The sequence below is a fragment of the Pezoporus occidentalis genome, unplaced genomic scaffold, assembly GCF_034315485.1.
Source record: "Pezoporus occidentalis ecotype Australia unplaced genomic scaffold, CSIRO_AGI_Poc_V1 ctg177, whole genome shotgun sequence".
NCBI classification, from domain to species: domain Eukaryota; kingdom Metazoa; phylum Chordata; class Aves; order Psittaciformes; family Psittacidae; genus Pezoporus; species Pezoporus occidentalis.
The window spans coordinates 405,760-425,336 of record NW_026913607.1 but is presented as its reverse complement, the minus strand read 5'-3'; the positions used below and the strand labels follow the sequence as shown (position 1 = coordinate 425,336).

Sequence of the window (19,577 nt, the reverse complement as noted above, 5' to 3'; positions counted from 1 at the left end):
GTGATACAGGTGCAGTTATTGCAGTCCAACCTCTTTCTCTCTTTGGGAGGGAGATCTCTCAGCAGTTCTCTATCATCACCTTGTTATATATGAGGTGCTTACCAGCAAAGGGTCCTGGTCCCTCACCATCAGCAGGAGGCCCTACAATGGAAAGCCATTACAATTCAGACAATAACACTAGTGATCAGACTGCTTGGAAGTCTGTAACACTTGTGTTATAAGCTAATGATTACCAGACTTCTTCTATGACAAAATAAATGTTTGGATAGCCAAACAGACCTATCCTGACAATAAAGTTTAATTTTATTTTTTAGCAAGGAGTCACAGAAAACTGAGCTGAAATATTCCTTTAAGAGGCCATGCAGCATGTTCCCTGGGCCTCAGCAGGATGAGAATGCTTAATCCGCTGTTTGAAACCCTCAGTGCTGGAAATCCTTTCCCAGAAATCTATTTCAGTACTTCATTTGGAACAAAAAAAAAACCAAACCAAACAAAAAACCACACCTGACTTAACCCTCCCTGCAACTTAAGCCATGGTAGAGATCGTGAAAAGTTTACTCCTTTCTCACTTGCATTTTTCTACACATGGATGTCCTTCAAAGCTCCCACATCTCCCTTCAGTATCTTCTTCTCTGTGTTTGATGACACCAATTCTGTCAGCTTCAGACAAGCATTTAATTACATACAATTATTTTTTAACCCAGGCAGTCATGCATTTGATCCTGAAGCCATGGGGCTGTCCTAATGTGTGGCAGGAGAAACAGAAGATATGTGACAAAACCCAGTAAGATCCTTAGGCCCATATTGTCTCAGTAGGGCTTTAGCTTCTTCTTGGTATAATCCATCCAAGAGGCACAAAGACAACAAGGTATGGTAAAAACAAGTGAACCACAGAAACACAAAGATTTCAAGGCTCAGTGCTCCGTACCCTACCATGGAGAGACACCTTTGATGAAAAATGGCCACAGGGATGAATGCCCATCACCTTGAATCTCCTCCACTGGGTCTCTTCATCTCCATTTGAGGTTCTCTCTAATTTTCTGCAACAAAAGCTGCCATTTCATAGCTGAGCGTTACGCAAGGTTGGGAGGAAGGGATTCCTGACTGTTAGAAGCTTTCTTTTCCTAGTGCACCGTGGAGCACAGAGACCGCTGTCCCTCCCGGGGCAGACGTTCAAAGTCTCTCTGTGGGGTGGTTTGGAGTCCGCGGCTGAGTGCGGGGCCGGGGCCGTGGAGGCAGTGCTCGCTGCTGTACCTGGGGTTGCGGCAGCGGCCGCCGCTGCACACGCTGCTGCCTCGGGGTGGGATTACACGGCTGCTGCCGGAGCTCCCTCACCATCATCTCACTGTCCATGGGGCGCGCCTGAGTCAAGTGCTCCTCTCCTGCAACGACACGAGCACCACGCAGTCAGGCACAGCCTGAGCAGAAGTGGGACAGAGCAGAAAGTACTGGGCCCAAGCAAGAAAAAGCCAATGTTGGTCTTACCTAAGACTGCTGTCACTCTCAGGTGTTCCTGCTACTCCAGTCAACAACCAAAATCACCTCTGCTTGCACATCCCAGGCAAACCCAAAAGCTTTTTTTGGCTGCCTGGCTGAGGTCAAGGTACCTGGGGGCATTTGAGGCAGCTCTCCCCTGTCTGTGCTGGGGGAACCACCAGTCACCAGTGGACAGCCCCAGCCTGAGCTGCTCTGAACTGTGTTGAAAACAGGACACTGAAAGCAAAGTGAGATGCAATCACAGGAAGCAATCAGTATCAAAGCACTCTGCCCTGCCAGTATCAGTGCTGGAAGCCAGAGGCCCATTTTGACAGCACTGATTTCCCCATGTGCAGAAGTAAATTCATGCCAGCTGACTCTTCATCACTGCCTTATCATTTCTGTAACATCAGTCAGCTTAGTTTAGGGGTTGAGTCACTTGGGACACTGAAATGGCCTTAAGAACACACAAAACTGTTTCAAAGAGGCTAGTCACTCTCTTATATTAGTTCTCATTTTCCCAGGCTTCTCTTTTTCTTCATTCTTACTGAATCCAGACCCAAGAACTGAGGGCATGCTATTAATGTGCAGTTGAGGAAGTAACGTATCTCACTCAAATAAGAACAGCTATAATGCAGAGTAACACTCAGATGGCTCACACCATCATTGTACTCATGAGCTATGGCAAGCCTTCTGAAATGACATCCTGTGGTTGCAATGTGGTGAGCTCTCCCAGTGAATGGGGAAAGCTCTTGCCTATTCTTCATCATCATAACTTTGGGGGAAGCAGGAGGGTAATGGCAAGTTACCCACACTCAGGTGTAGTGAGGTTGCACTCCCCTCAGCCGCAGGACTTGTCATGCTCACCCTTCTTGCCAGGCCGGCCATGGGCACCTTTGAGACAGCAGCTGAGGTTTCTTTCAGGCATCTTGACAGAGATGCCTGTTGTGTACAAAGGAGCTTTTACTCCCATTTTGTAACTCATGAACTGACTCACACAGAGAGTAACTGTTGTTTGAGACCACGCAGGAAGCCTGATACACAGTGTGGGGGCAGGACTGGGAAATAAGCCTTTGAACAAGCCCTGACAGGGCAACCTCCCTCCTGCTTTAGCTTCCCAACCTAGAAGTGGGCAAGACAACTCTTCTTGTGTGGCAGCTTAGTGTCTTCTGTCCACCAAAACTAGCAGCAATGCCCAAGTTGTAAATTCAAGGCAACCTCTCTGATAAGACCAAGAGCCCACTCTCAGAGAACACTGGCAGAGCATTTCCCATGGTCTTAAGGAGCCATGAATTTTGGACAACATTTGAAATACCTGCCCACCCTGAAAACCTCAACTCTTTAAAGTGCCCCAGGTGGGGCCTCCAGTGTTGACAGACCTCCAAGGACATTGTTCTGTAGAGAGAACAAGTTCCGTGAGATGCCTGAGGAAATTCACAGAAAAGCTGAGCTCTTCTTGCCCATTTTCACTGTCTGCAGTATTTCCAAAAGTGGCTAATGATTTCAAGGATCCTAATTTTGCACCATATAAATTTGTCAAAAAATCTGCTGATGGGATACCTAACTGTATATTTTAGCCCCACAGATGTTCATGACTGATGGCCTTAGCCAAGCTTTAGAGGAGCAATTCTTTCACCACAACTAAAAAAACGGCTTGACAACAAGAAGTCTTTTGTTCAAAGCAGTGTATCAGAAAACAAGACTGGCAATGCCAGCGGATCTGCTGAGATTCACCATATGCCAAAACCCTGTTGTTGCTCATACCAAAGCAGAGAGCATACTCCTGCCCACAGGGCTCACTGTCAGCATGAAGCTCTAAGATTTTAGGTAGCTGGTTAGCAACATAAAGCCTCTTAAACACTTACCATCATCTTCCAGCCTTTCTGCTTTCTTCCTCCTGATACAATAAATAAGTAAAATCATGAAGATGACAAAGAAGACTGCACCTCCTGCTATGCTTAAGATGAGATAAAGGTCCAGCTGGCCTAGTTAAGGGAATGAAAGAGGATTTTAGAGAGAAAGAAATAACTTGCACAACATCTGCCTAGAGTTACTGTTTTCTTCTGTCAACCATAAAGGCAGCCCCAGTGAGAGAGCCCATCCTTTGCCTTTTCTCTGTAGACAGCATAAAGTTGCTGGTCCTCATTGTGGAAAATTTTGATTGCTCCCTGATGGATCTAAGTTCTGCAGAAAATTGAAACCATTCATGTGAGCCTGCTCATTTGATTTAAATTACCACAAATGCCCTGTTCCTGCTAGCAACGGATACTTCTAGGGACAATGAGCATGCAGGCAGTGCACAGCATCTAACAAAACTAGACTTTCAAAGTACTTCCTACTGAGCTGGAAACACTGAGACTAGCTCTCTTCAGGGTATTTTGCTATTCCTCTTCAATTTTTGGCTGTAGGCAAATTTTAAAAAACAGTGAAAAGAACATAACCAAGTATCCCAATCTCAAAATGAGAGTTCAGTTTGCCCAGTGAGAAAAAATTTATATGACAGTTCCTTATTCTCGCCAGTGAGGTTTGCTGGATGCTGGCCTTCCTCCACCATTTCCTGCTTGGGCTGTCCTTCTGACATCTAGTGTTCATGCTCGAGTACATGTGCTGTGGAGTGAACCCAGCAGAAGTGCATCCTCCTTGGGGGACAAAGTTCCAAAAAGGACAACACCACTGGTATCGCTGTTAACATTCACTGGGCATGCATATGGAGAGCAGAGAGTGATGGCACAAACAATTTAAGGAAAAGTTCTTTCCTGTGAGGGTGGTCAGACACTGGAACAGGCTGCCCAAGGAAGCTGTGAATGCTCCATCCCTGGCAGTGTTCGAGGCCAGGCTGGACAGAATCTTGGGCAACATGATCTAGGGTGAGGCATCCCCACCCATGGCAGGGAGGTTGGAACCGGATGATCTTGAAGGTCCTTTCCAACCCAAACCATTCCATAAATCTATGATTCTATGATTCTATGTCTACAGTATAAAGACCACCATCAGCCTGGGCTGCCCCAGTGGAAAAAAAAAAGACAAGTACCCTCACTAATGTGGTTGTTTTCAACTTTTTTAGCTGCCAGTGTTACACAGAGGTGTATTTTGCCATTTCCATGCCTGTTTCTCCCAGCTGACTTTAAGGTGAGCCCTGGCAGATTCACACATGGTTCATGCTTAAATGCAGTCAACTGAGCTGAAGCCCATCTGAAATATGCCTTGCCTGCTAAAGGTCAAAATTCAAGGTGATAGGCCCCGAATGCAGGACCAGAAGTTCATGAAGGGCAGCAGGGTTGGAAAGAGGTTTAGTTGCAAGCTGAGGGATTTGTAATCTACTATGCAGCTGGCAGAATCCTGCCACCACACAGAAAGGTTTGAGGGGGTTTTGTTTGAGTAGGAAGGGTAGTCCTACAGATTTTCCTGTGGGTTTTTTTTTTGTGTGCGTGTCTTAGAAATGCTGTATTTGCATTTTGAAGATCAGTGTGGCAAACCTTTTATTTCTCTGTTAATGATGTGAGAAAAAACAAGCTCTTCCTCCCAACTCACCCTGTGAAGGAAGAGCATTTCTGAAGGGTGAGAAGTGAAGTCAAGTATTTAGCTGATGGCTAATGTCTGGCTATACTAGAAATGAAGGCAGGCCCATGCTTGCCTGTCTTGTGCCCTGGGATGGCCAGCATTAGACGGCATTTCTTCATTAAGACAACATGTTTGGGCTAGTTTACCCAGGAGACCACTTCCAGTGGAAAACAGCATTGCAGTGTGCTCTGAGAGCCTCTCTGCCATCCACAAGGCTCTTGACTCCACAAAAAACTCTATCCCTCTTCCAGTGAGCCCTAGGCCTCTCAGAGGATGGGGAAAAACACCACTAGCCACAGGAGAAGAGAAGGAGCATGGCCCACCTCACATCCCACTGCCCCCAGCTTGGGCTTTCTGCTGTTAAAGCAGGGATGCTGTAAGGGTAGCAGTGAGGCTGGCAGCAGCAGGGTGGAGAAGGTGGAGATGCAACAGGGCCAGGGAATGCTAAGCAGGAAGCATGACTCACATCACTGCTACCACAGCAGCATCAGCTGCCAGTAACTGCAGCAGTGTTAGACTTGCACTACTGGGTACCTGGAACCACTGATGCTTGTGACACCTGGACCAGTCCTACAGATACACACAACTGGGACATGCTTTATGGGCCTACTTTAGTAGATTCTGGCAAAACCAGAGTTTTTACCTGAGCACTTAGCTACTTTTTCAACCATTTTTTCGCTGACTTGGTTCTTAACAACACATCTGAACGTCCCAGAATGCCGTGTGTGCAATTCCAAACTTGTTGCATTCTTATGTATCTTTTTGCTTTTATCTTGAGTCAGTTCTATTATAAATGTTTCATCTTTAGTCTTCTGCTTCACTTCACACTTGACAAATACAGTTTTGTTCATGCATTCAGCACTGAGGATTGGCTGAGGGACAGGCCCTGAAAAAGAAGAGAAGGCACAAGCACATCTGAGATGGTTCTCCTTTTGAAAACCTCCATTATTAAGCAGAACAGAGTATTAGTGCCGAATAAGCAGCAAGTAACACCAGCTAATGAGACCAGAGAAGAATATAGAACAAATTAGACCTCTACTAGAGAAGTAACGTGGCCATAATAAAGACAATACAGTATATTAGCCTACATATTTTAGCCTGGCAAAGCAGAGCTGTGCCACCACGGCAGGACTACTTTCAGGCTGAGCATGGCCCACAGCCAGCAAGGCAGACAGGGGAGGAAGGGAGGAAGTTGTTTTCAGGGGAGACAATGGACGGGAGGGAGTCAGAGCCACAGCCCCCTCCAACACCCCAATGTTTTGATGCTAATGAAGTTGCTTCTAATCTGTCTGTGGCCATCAGAAGAGACTTCTAAGGCAGGACTAAAATCTGCTTGTGATGGTTATGTACTACCAACAGCACCCAACTAGCACAACGGCAACAACATGAAAACCCATCAAAACAGAATAGAAAACACAAAACAGAGACACTTCTTAGCTCTCAATGAGGCTATGACAGAAAGAACTGATTTCTGTCTCTTTTTACGTCCCACAAACAGCTAACTGCGTTTTGGTTCCAGATTCTCTATCACTGGTGGCACTGAAAGAGGCAGAAAAGCAAACTGGCAGGGATATCAACTGGGAAAAAAGTTAATTTCTACCCTTTAGACCAGGTAAACAAATCCATGCCAGGGTCACCTCTAGTTACAGGCAGTATAAGTTATTGAGATCAAACATTTTAAAGCCAATAAGGGCTATTAGGTTTGTATCAAAGTATAATCTGACTGACAAATGGCTCTAGTACCCAACAGTTACTAAAGGACTTTACTTCTAAAGCTGTGTGTTGGAGGTAAGGAAACCTCTCTGCTGCACAGCAGATGAAAATGATGAAATGATGCAGCACATACCTGGGTTGGAACCTTAACCTGAAATTGAACCCAGGACACCCCAATGACAGCTCAGTGGCTTAAAGCATGAGTAAATATCATGAGGCCCTGATGACTTCCTGAGTCTGCAGGCCATTTGCAATAGTAATTCCCAAAGGAGTGAGACACCCTTGCTGCTCAGCAGTTCATTAGCCACAGAGCTTCACACTGCAGAAACCCTGCTAAAACTATTCCAGATGTCGTTGCTGCCTTATCAAGGCAACACTTCCAGAGTGCCAGCTGGTGCCCACAAACTCTAGAGGTTGGCAGAAGCTTGCACCCTGGCTGAAGAAGGAAGAGCAAAATCATTCCATTGCTGGAAAAAAAAAAAAACAACATGATGCCCCACAGTTCAGAGGTCTGGAAAGGTGACAGCATCCATAAGAGAGCAGAATAGCCATCCCACCTTTCTTACTCATCCCAAAAGCCTTGGACTGCTACCATTCAAGACATCATTCAAGACAAGATACAGCACAGGACTGGAGGATGTCTTCATGCTTGGAGCCCTCATAGCTGAAATCCCAAGGCAGGTGTTTAAGTGTGCTTCAAACAGAGCAATCTTTATATTTGTGGTGTTATGTTATGCAAGGATAGGGTAGAGAAGTCTTCTGTCTCTGGAAATTCAACTATTGTGCTGTTTGTCAGAGGAAGTGATTGCTGGCTATTTTTTATGTTAGAGCAAAAATTCAGTGGGATTGCATTGCATAAATACAGGCATTTAGTGCCACCTGAGCTCCTGAGCACTTCTCAGGAACTGGCAGATGCAGTGCAAGGTGCTCACGTACCTGGAGCACTGGCTGGACACCAAAAGTCATAGCTCACTACCCATCAAATAACACCGTAAGTGCTTGCTCTGCTCCCACAGGAGGCTTCTGGAAGCAGGGTGCTGCTGGGAGCACAGCCCCACCTGCACGGTGATATCCCAGCTCAGGCCCCATCGAGGCACTGCCTGAGGTGCTGTAGTGGGGTTGACCACACTCACCCTGATGTGCTCATGGTTGCTTTCTTGGGCACATGTGAAAACATGGTGGCCAACAAGGAGGGGAGCCAGAAAGAAGCAGGGGACCAGAGGGCATCAACAGAAGCAAGGAAAGGAGGAAGAGATCCAGATTGCTGTCAGTGGCAGAAGGAAGGAGGTGCATCTCACAGAAGTTCCCTCCCCACAAAAAAAGCAGAAAGGGTGACAGTGAACAGGAAAGGCTGTAGGATAGAGAGGAAATACCAAGTCTGATTCAGCTATGATAAGAATTGTATGGGAAGAGCAAAAACTCACCCTGAACGATGAACACTGTATGTTCTTCTGCCTTCCGTTTCCCATCCTGCTCGTAAACAGTCACCGTGTAATTTCCGCTGTCCTCTTTCACTGCCTGCTCTATCTGCAGAGTCCCATTTAGGAATATCTTGCACCTGCACTGCTCCTTGTTCACATAGTACTTAACTTTCCTGTCTTTTATCTGAAGCAACCTTTTTCTGTCTTTCATCCATGTTGCATCATATACACTCCCAACAGCAGTGACACTGAGAAGAGCCGACTCATTCACTGCCACATAAAACCAGTTGGTGACAGAGCCTGTAAAGGGAAGCACAACCAGCCTGCCAATGTGACTCCAGCAGCATTCACTCTAGTACACAGCGGTGACCCAAAACGTCTTCATTTGCTACCCAGCCCCCACACACACACCTCGAGTTACCTCAGCCTCTTTGCATTACTGATGCTGTCTTCTTCCCCTGGTCTAAAGCACCTCTTGATCATTCATTAGATATATGTCAGTGCACAATTTAACTGATAGCCAAGGAAGCTGAGTCCAGCTTTCAAAAGCTGGCCTTATACTCTGGCCAACTTATTTGGCATGATTTTGGATGATAAAATTAATGGCTGCCCATGAACTTAACCCCAGCCTTAACTCTTCCTGAAAATAAGGTCATTTTGGGCTTGCATATGGCACAGGATGGTACTCAGAGCACCCATCACTGCAAACGTTACTGTGGACAGCAAGAACACAAACTAGTAGTGGCCATGGACATTAGGATCAGTTCAGCAATGACAGTGATGGTAATAATAATAATCAGAGCCCTTGTCAAGCAGTGAGTGAGTGTAAGGCACAGAACCAGAGGCAGACACAGTACTGCCAGGTTGCAGTGCCCCCGCCTCACCTATCATGGACACCCTGCTCCAGTGGAATATTTCCACTTGATTTTTCTAGTAAAGGATCGCAATGTGGCAAGTAAGGCATGTAGAAACAGACAGCTAACCATATCCTGTGAACTGATCAGGCACTGGGGACATTATAAGAGAGGTAAAGGCCAAATAAATCTTTTCTCTTTGCAGGTGTCCTTTGATGAAGTGCTACCTGGGCAGCACCTGGCATGCGGCTGCTGAAGGGCATACTCAGGAAAGCCAAGGCTGCCAAACATCATGTTACTACCCATGGAGATGATGTACTCTTGGGGCTGTGCCGGGGCGGCCTGCCCTCTCCCCTCCAGGCTCCTTCTCAGCCCTTGCAAGGCCCATCTCCAGTGAGCCAGTTCTTTTGGAGCACAAAGTTTGCTGGGAGGGCACTTCAAGGAATTGTCTCCATGCCTCCTTTGCAGAAGGATGTAAAGGAGTGTTCACAAGTGTCAGGTCCTATAAACTCACTGACAACCAAACAGGCGCTCAGAGCCACTGCTTATTTCTTTTGTCATCTTCTTATGTTCATTCCTCTTCAATTTATAGGATAAAGCCAGTCTGCATGAGGGGATTTCCCTTCATATCACCAGATAAAGCTGATTCTGCTCTAATTTTATATATTTTAAGCACTTTTTTGCCCACATAGATAAACTATGGTTATGGATATTTTCATTACAGTCCTTCATTCATGGTATCTAGGACAATGCTAAACTATGTCACAGAGAGGAAACTAAAACCCAGTTGCCATTTCATGAAATCAACAATACTACAGATAATCAAAGAACTAAAACAGTGCACCTCTGCAACAAGAACATTAATACTGAAGTGCTTCCAGCAATTGACCCCCATCTAAGGAAGGGCTGTTATTTCACTATGGCATTTTTTACAACATATTTGAAGCATCTAATAAAAGGTTCTGAAATAAAGCTATCAACCAGCCTTGGAAGCAGCTATCCTCTACACAGATGTCACTGCAGATTACACCCAAATATATGAATTATGGTACTTCTTTCTGCTCAGTCATGCGCTGGTACTTAGACCTAGTAATAGGAATTCTTTGAATAACAGATACTATCATTTCTTCTTTCTGGAAATACAGAAAAAAAGCTTTCAAGAATGGCATCTCTATGGATAGACCACCTGGACATATCTCTGCATGTTTATCTGATCTCCATAGTCTTGCTAATAGAAAGCTGATTATTCCACACATATGATACTAGAAATCCCTTTAGCTAAAGTAACAGCATTTCTGCTAATGCCAACTGAAATGTGCTCCAAGGGGCAGAAAGACCCAACTGTCAGCTCACTTGCAGTCACAAGAAAGAGTTAAAATGAAAAGCTCCTGTAGTAACTTTAGAGAACTAAAGAAGTCTTTGAAAAGAATTTTCCATTCAAGGAAATAATCATGATTTCTGCTGGGGAAGACATTTCATATATCACATACCAAACAAGCAAAAATATTTAACTATTAATTCTGTTCCGGAGGAAAAGAGCATTAAACAACCATACATGCAATCTGTAGTGGAATGAACAGAGAAAAACAACATCCGTGTATGATTGTATTGTCCCCATCCCTCGTACATTAATCTATGAGTTTTTAGATTAATACTTTTAAAAATGAGAGCAATAATATGCAAAGTATAAAAGATGTATGTATGTGCTTTCTGTTTTCACATCTTAGACTTCTTCAACTCCACTGAAGACACTGAGATATATCACTTTCTGTTAATATTTATGGAAGAATATAATTTGCACTTTCAAAAAATTCATTCATCTTTGATAAGAAAAGGAAATTACATGCGATAATGTACAGTGAACTGGCTCTCTAATGTAGTACAAGCTACCTCAAGGGCAGAGAGAAAACTACATGATGACATTTCTCGTTATACATGTGTCAAAATAAGACTCATAAACTTAAAAACAAAACTGCTTAGAGCTTATTATTATAACTGGAATAGGAAACTCAGATCCTGCCCTCCCCAAGCTGAAAATTAAATCAAATAATAACCCAAAGGTGTTCACTCACTGGAAAAGTGGAACTGTTTTCTTATCACTAACATCCCACCATTGTAAGTGGTTTAAAATGCAAGTTTAACAATGCTAGCCTGAGCAGAAAAAGGATAAGAAAAACTCACATTTTACACTCGGAAACAAAAGCAGCAGGCTCTTGATTAGAAAAATTCTCCTAAAGTTCATTTTCAGGTCAGAAAAATCCAATGTCCCCTTGTCTAATGACAGCTCCTAGAAGGTGGAAGGATTTTCTGCTGTGAGCAGGCAGTGGTGGGACGTGTCGGCACAGCCCTCGTGCCCTCCTCCCCTCCTCCCGCTCTCACCCCACCACTTCTCATTTCTAGCACAGGCACAAAAACCACGGGCAGAAGCACCTCTCAATGCAGCATTCTATCAGGATGCGGACAACATGCAGCGACAAGGAAAATGCCCACTAAAATGCAGAACACCCCTGAAACCCATCTACCCAGCTGGAGGCCCTCATCCTCTTCAGTGTTCACCCAAAGAGTTCAACTCCAGCACCTACATCCATCCTAGTGGGATGGATTCATTTTTGTGGTAAAGGTGAAGGGAATTCTTCTGCTCCCCCACAGCTTCAGCAGCAGCAAGAGGACAACAAGCCCAGGACCCCCAGTGGGGAGCAGGTAGCCAGTGGTGGTTGGACAATGCGTAGAAAGGAGATACACTTCCCTTGGAAACCATCAGTATCAGCTTCACATCAATGTCTGATCTATGAAAGGCTGCCTAGTGCCACAGAAAGGGGCCCTGCAGGCACAGTTTGAGCAAGCTGAGAAATCAGGGGATGAAAACACTGCCTTGTGTCTGGGCAGAAACCAGCCCTGAAGCTGGTTGGTGTGGGAAAGATGTTCATAAAAGAAGCTGGGAGGAGGCATGGGAGTTAGCTCTAAAAACACACGAGAAGCTTATAAAATCTTTATTCCTGATTCCAATATCAAACAGATGCGGTGGTGAGGATTTGGAATCATATCATCCCAGCACCATCCCTCTGCTACAGTGGCCACTGAAATCTTCCAAGATTTTGTTGATGATGTAGATCAAGAAAGACAACAGCAAAAGAAAAAAAAGCTGTGTCACCGGAGATGTGCAATATTAGATGAACCGTTTTCATTCGTTCATGTCATTATTCTTCCTTGAAGTTATAAGAAGACCTGGTAAGACACCTCCCCTTCTCTGGCTTTATCATCTTTTAACTGGTACTAATGCTGGTAAAAACTACCCCTTTTGGAATAAAAGGAGGAAAAGTTACCTGAGGTTGTCCTGGGTTCAGCAGTAGCAGTCATTTTTCCCCTTCTTGGTAGCTGGTGCAGTGCAGTGTTTTGACTTTCAGCTCGGGAACAGAGGTGATAACAATGATGTTTTGGTTTGGCCAAGGACTTTGTGAGCCTGATACTCTGCCAGGGAGGAGGGGAGCCAGGAGGAAGCAGAGACAGGACACCTGACCCAAACTGACCAAAGAGGTATTCCGTACCACAGCACGTCATGCCCAGGATGTAACTGGGAGTTAGCCGGAAGGGCTGGGAGACTGCAGGGTTGGAGGAGGTATCGGTCAGAGCTTGGTCAGGCTGGGGGGGCGAGTTATCGGTCGGCTGGTGGTGAGATGATGTATTCTCTTCCCTTGTTATTTCCTTTATCATTATTATAATTGGTGGTAGCAGTAGTGATTTGTGTTATACCTTAGTTACTAAACTGTTCTTATCTCAACCCGTGGGAGTTGCATTCTTTTCGATTCTCCTCTCCGTCCCTCCGAGAGCAGGGGGAGGGCAAGAAAGGGGGGAAGTGAGCAAACGAATTACCTGACTGGGTTTAAACCACGACAGAGGTGAAACATGCTGTGGTCACAGTATTGCGTCCTCTGCACAGCACAGGAAAACCTAGCTTTTCTTCCTTCTGTTACTGTTTCCTTACAAAGAACACACAAAAGAGGCACACACAAAAGGAGAGAGGAGGCAGCAGCAGCAAGATAATATTTCTGTGTCCAACCTCACTTTGTGGAGAAGAGCGAGCTGAGGGCAGAGGCTACTGTGCCCAGGCATCTCTCCAGCCAGGCACACTGTGCCAGCAGCGCCAGCCCCAGAGGGTTTTGAGGACCTCTTACCCCAGCCACACTGGCAAGGACATGCAAGGTCTGCACACTTGGACACATCAGCTTCCAGCCCCAGCCTCAGTGCCTACAAGGCTTTGGGCAAAGGCAGCATCCCCGATTTCTCCTGCTGGGTCCATGAAGCAGAGAGGAGGGGGAGGCCCCTGACACACTGAAACCACTCCCCACACTCTGCTCATCCTTGTCTTGGTTATTTCTCAAGGCAAAATCCCTCAAAGCCACCACCTGCTTCGAGCATACCTCTGCACTTTGTTTGCCAGATTGCCAACACAGAGGGGCAGGGACTATCATCCTGCTCCATACACACACCGAGCCTGCTTGGTGCCGTCCTGCTCACTGGATGCTGCAGAGCTGCAGGCAGAAATGGGGATTGGTACAAATGAAGTACAAATGGAAAGACACGTATGTGTGGAAAGGTGAAAGAGAGTCAAAGATTGATAGCAGCAGAACAAGGCTTACAAAGGATGCCCTGTACTAGTAAGGCCACTACTTCCAGTTAATCAAACTTGCCATGCAGAGATGCCCACGCATTTGTAAAAGCACAGCTGAAATGATGCAGACTGGAAGCCCCTATGCTGCAGCTGACCAGTTATATAGCACATCAAGCATGGCATCCATTTTTCCTCTTAGAGCAACATGTAGACAGGAAAAGACACCACTCCTAAAAGACATAAAAAGTGCGTTCAAAAATGAGTTTGCTGTGAACAGTGAAGAGGCCCTTGAGAGAGGTGGTGAGGACACCGTAGTTGATGTCCCCTGTCCACTGTTCACCACAAATGTCACCCCAAGCCTTTGTATTTGAGTACTTGGAGTGTGTGCACAAAATCAACTTGCTTAGAGATTTTGTGTAACAAAAGCACAGCTGATCCAGCAAAGGGGCACACCACCCACCTGTAGCAAGGATTCCCCATGAAATCCTGGTGTGTGCATGGTCCATTCCACCAAATGGCCCCTTTCCCAATCAGCATCAGAAAAGTCCTACACCATCACACCCAGCTGGACAAGGAGAAAGCAACCCATGTCTCTAACCTCAGCCTTCCTGCCAGATGAGAAATGGAGAAATGACAATAACTTTTCAGCTTTACTCTCCATCTCTTGACGAGCAAGACAATGTTGTGTTGTAGTCTTGGCTACCCAGTTTAGAAGGAAGGGATTTTCTTCATGTTACTGAGAGGAAACACTGGAATTTTCTGCACTGATGTCTCCAGTTTCCTACAAGTAAGGCATTAAGGAGAGGGTATCTGATGGTACCTCTGGGAAGCACAGCAGCTTTGAGCTACTGCCACAGAGGAGCTCTGAAGGCCAGCCTGTACCTTCAACAGTGTGGCATGGGACACATGTCATGAAAACAGCTACAGCAGAGAACACCAGTAAGGCAGCCCCACATTGACTGGCAACGCCCCCCAAGGATATAGCAAGAGCTGTTGCTGGTAGCTGTGTCTTGCCACAGCCCAAACACCAACCCCCAGCTGAGCAGGATGAGGTGAGATCTGCCAGGCCTGCAGATAACTATGCTCTCATGCTCTCCTGCTTGCTGCAGAGACTCTCTCTCATACCCGTTACATAGGAAGTAATACTTCTGGGCTAAATGCAAGCCAGGTAGAAAAATAGGGCATCAATAGAAAAGTAAATGTCTCCCAGTATGGTGGTGTTGGACCTGTCTTCAGTTAGGCCTGTGATGCTTAAGGCTCTTTCATTTAGGCTAAGGAGGAGTGAAGTGCAGCTGTGACAATGGGCTATGTCTTTGCAGTCACTGCTAACTCTGTGGTATTGTTTCCACTGCAAAAGCCACAAAGTACTGTAGTCATATGCATTTGCTTTTGTTGCTTGCTCCCATATACTCTTCCGTTCACTGTTACACTAAGATGTTTCCTCACAGGGAATGTATCATACTTACATTTACATGTAAAGGTGGCAGACTCCCACACACCTGAAGGCAGCATCTCAAGAGACAATATATAGATGTTCCCACCTCTAAGTCTTCAACTTAATGATGAGCCAATAAACATTCATGCCTGAGGCTTATTAAAATAAATAAATTTTAAAAAGAGATATAATTTTATTAGATCTACTAAAGTAGAAGTGTACTTGTACTCTTCCTTCATAAGAGTACAAGTACACTTAGTATGTTCTCAGGAAAGTCAGGGTGCAATAAGCCAGGGTGGGTTTGTAGTCCACCATCTCCTCTGGTTTGAAGTTTAGGTTGTATTAAGTGGTATTTGCATGCAATACTCTTCCCTGGGAAAAGTCAGACAACCTGCACCCACCACCACATCGGGACCCACACCATGAAAAATGATGAGCACTGCAAATTCATATCTCTCAACTTCTCACAATGACAGGCTCAATTTGTGAGGAGAAGAGCTAATGTGATATTGACTGGAACACCAGATGAGCAATACCATGTGCAGAGGAAACTTTGGCTAAGCCTAACCTTATTCCTGGGAGCATTCCTGGGTCTGCACCCTAGCCTGGGCTCCATCTGGGCTGCCCTGGATGGTAACTGCAGGTTTTGTGATGGCACATTCCCTTCCCCTCTACTGTAGCTTTTTGGAGGACGGGGGAATGTGGGCAGTGGCTGGAGTGGGGAAGAAGCAAAGTCAGCTCTGGCAGTGGGAGCTGCCCCTGCACTGTGAAATGCCAAGGAACTGCTGGCTTTCACACACATTTTCAGCTATTTGACTGATGAAGGCCACATACCACCTCCTCTTCACTTCTGCCTTATACAAAGCTAAGAAAGGAATTCAGCTTGAATGAAGCACTACAAATATGAAAACTAAGAACTCAAAAAGAAAGCTTTGGCCAAGGGTTTAGTGGGGATGCTGACTCGGCGGCTTGGAAGCAGTTACATGCAAACTGAAAGCACTGCTTTGCCTATGTGCCACGGAAATATTCCAAAAATAGTGACACACCCTGTCAGTAATGCAATGGCTGCTGCAGAAGCTTTTTTATCCTTCTCTAAAAATAGTAAATGGAAGCTTACAAACCGTGACTAGTGCAGAATAGCCCTCAGATGACAATTCAAAGAGAAATTGTTCCCTTGTGATGTCTCTAACAACATATCATCAGCCCCAGGTGTTCTCTCTCTCAAACTTGTTTTCTTCTTTTCCACCTGTAACAATGAGTCAACAGCTAAACCTCATGAAAAAGCACCCAGTTTAAGGTTTCAGTATAGTCTGAAGGAATGTAACCTCCTTAGACAGAACAGTCTGACAATATGTGGTTCAAAATGACTGAGGGTACAGCAGCTGTCATCATCCCATCAGACAGTTATTCCTGTAGATGGTGCATTTCAGTCTTGCTTATCTGACATTGATTTCCATCATCTATAATGATCCTAGATCTAGAATGTAACTTTCAGCATCTTATTCTAGTAATTTCAGTGACATTACTACTGCTTCAGAACATGCTGCAGTCCAAGCAAAAGTTTGCTGGCATGATGCAATTAATCTGTCTTACACACGAAGCCAGACAGACAAACAGAACAGCCTCTTCTAGTTTTAGCAGTGATAAATACACAGAGACCTGTATTAGCTACAATATGACCCTTCATCACCAGAGAGGGGATGGACTAGCTACCCAAGGAAGATTAACAGCTTCTCTTTGAAATTCACCCAGGAAAGACAATTTGCTACTACCATCTAAGAAATGTTTTGGTCAAGATCTGATGCTCTCCAGAAATCATCAGCTTAAGAAGTGCACTAATAACCCAGGTCTTGTACAATGTTATACTTATTATACTATTATAACACCAGAGAGGAGTGAGGGACAGTCCAAAATGAGTAGGTGGGAGGATGAGAACTGATTTGAGGGACTGAGTACAAACAACTGGGTAATACATTTTAGTATTAAAAGCATTTATTCCTAGGAAGGGGCCTTTATACAGTTTCCACACACAAAGGAAGGTCTTAACTTCAACTGCAAGCCATCAGCACAACTCTCTTAATACCCTGCAAAGTCACTGTAGGGATTTGTCCTACCAGTGCAGCCCTGGGATGCAGGTAGGCAACCATAGAATGTCCTTCGTCCTAGAAGAGCTTGGATAAGCCTCTCTGAATTGTCACTGTGGATCCCAAAATTGCTGTCATCTGTGACTGTAATTTACTTATTAGATACTGGATCTATGATAGCAAACAAAAGCCCATTATGTGGCACTGTACATATACATAAGGAGATTTGGCCCTTATCACCAGGAAATTAGGAGGTAAACTTCTCATAAACACCTGAGTGACCTGTAAGCCCAGACTTGCTGCTGCACACTGAAGCAAGAGAAAGCATCCTGGTGTCTTTCACATAACTTATACAGATGCTCTTTGCACCAGGTACACCTAGGGCCATGAGGTCCAGTGCAGCATACAAGCCCTTTTGCTGCTCAGTATGGACCTTAACTTGGCAGCTCAGTTTCCCTTGCTTCTTCTCTGGTCCCAGAAGTTTCCTGTTCCCTGTGAGCTTGTTTTGACTGCTCTGATGTCTGTCTGCTCCTACATATGGCTATTTCAATACACCAGCTCATCTAGCAAGCTGTGAGGACAGCATGTGAGGCAGAAAACAGGAGCTGAGACCCTTTCCATGGCAAGACAGTGAGGTTTTGGCCAGTTGGTGTGGCAGGACACCCTGCTCTGCCTGGCAGACCTGAGCAAGAGAACATGGCACACCAGTACCAGAACTTGGCCTGGCCAGACAAGGCACACACGTTTCTCATCAGCGTGACCCAGCCACACATGAAGGCTGTACACAAGTAGCAGCAGACCCAGGTGGGCAGCTTCTTGGTGTGCAGGGACAACAGGGCAGCAGGTCAGGCTCACCCCATCCCGACCAGGCTGGGCTCTGCTGCTGACATGCACAGGAAATGCTGGGTGGCTACAGCGGAGAGCTAAGCAAGTGTTAGCAAAGAGTGGGCCTTTGCACAGCAGGGGAAAATACAGGCACAAAGCTGCCCATGTTTCTGAACATTTACAGCCCACGGCTCCTCTTCTCAGCCAGGAAGGGTAATGGCTGCTGTGCTGTGTCATTGTGCTTCTGAGTATTTCTGGGGTTTTAGAGCTCAGTAAGGCAGGTAAGGGATGGTCTATGTAATGCATCTGACAGGGAGTGGACACAAACTGTGGCTTTTCACAGTATTTCCAATAAGGCAATACATCTACCAGCTCCCTGTCACACTCCTGAGGGACAGAAGGAAACCAGCACCTCACAAGCCAGCAAAGCTAACAAGAGAGATGTTGCCCACCATAGCAGCTTTGGTAAACCTCTTCCTTCGCATCCTGGGCAGTCAGACATCCTGTGGCAGCCGGACCATACTGCTCACATGCAAGACCTCTGCATGCAGCACCCCACAGGGCTTCCCAGCTCTCAGCCAAACCAACACACAGGTATGAGGTGCTGCTGTGTATCAGCAAGGCTTAAACCCATTTTACGGAGGAGTCCTATGTGATCATCACAGTATTACAGGTGGGGAAATGAGGCAGAGGGGTAAATGATTTGCTAAGGTCAGCCAGCCAGTCCAAAGAAGGACAACAAAGGAAACCAGATGCTCCCATGACCCAAACCCCAGACTCCCAACTACCTGCCTGCAAAGCACCATCTAAAAGCACCTTCCATTCAGACCCTCTATTGCCACAAACAAGGTCTCACTGGTCAGGTACATGATGGTGTCACCATTCTTTTCAGCCACCCTTTTTGTTTACATCATGGAAAAGTGGGCTTTTTCTTGACAATGTTCTTTTCATATCCTGTACATACACGACTTTCAGTGGCTTCTTTGCAGCACAGCCTCGATGGAAAGTTACTGTGCATGCCTTGTGCCCACACAGATAAGATGCACTGGGTTGGAAAAACAGGTATAGTGGTTATTTCAGTTATCTTGGAAGTTCTTTTAAGCTCTGCAGCAACAGTAATGCAGTATAAACACAGATATCTACTTTCCTTTCACACTGAGGCTGTACAAACACTGTTTTTTTTTTTCAAGATAGATATTAAATTCATGGCAATGTTGACTCCTACAGATCTTCTCTCCAGCAAAGAACCTCTCCTACAACTGGTTCTCCAGAGAAAGCTATCAACAGGCTTTTGTATTTTCCAAATTACAAAGCTTTAAACTCTCAACAAAAGATAAGGAAACAAAACTCTTTACCAGAAAATGGATCACCTGAAGAAAAAGAACTCCAAATCTTCCACAGCTTGGCAGGAATATGTACAAACAGAAGCTTAAGTTACACAGCTTTTCACCGCGGCCTCCTATGGCAACAACAGAAATCCTGACCGAGATTGTGCACAGCAAGGAAAGGCAACAGGCATGTTCTTACCTGTATTCAGGGTACCTAAAAAGCTGGTGGGGCTCCTGCCTGCCTACCATTCTTCTCCCATCTCATTTGGCA

General features: G+C 45.5%; 1 protein-coding gene across 2 annotated transcripts; it reads right to left on the bottom strand.

Moving 5' to 3' along the window:
- Positions 1–280: 280 nt before the first annotated feature.
- CD2 (CD2 molecule) lies at positions 281–11,367 on the bottom strand. Of its 2 annotated transcripts, none has more exons than XM_062614646.1 (5): positions 11,207–11,361; positions 8,175–8,471; positions 5,681–5,923; positions 3,342–3,461; positions 281–1,382 (listed from the first exon to the last, which is right to left on the bottom strand). In XM_062614646.1, exons 1-5 carry the CDS (start codon positions 11,265–11,267, stop codon positions 1,174–1,176), a joined length of 930 nt encoding a protein of 309 aa, XP_062470630.1. In that variant the 5' UTR covers positions 11,268–11,361; the 3' UTR covers positions 281–1,173. The 2 variants fall into 2 exon arrangements, with proteins under 2 accessions (XP_062470630.1, XP_062470631.1); XM_062614647.1 differs by lacking the exon at positions 281–1,382 and adding an exon at positions 1,409–1,713 and having other exon boundaries at positions 11,207–11,367.
- Between the last annotated feature and the right edge of the window lie 8,210 nt (positions 11,368–19,577).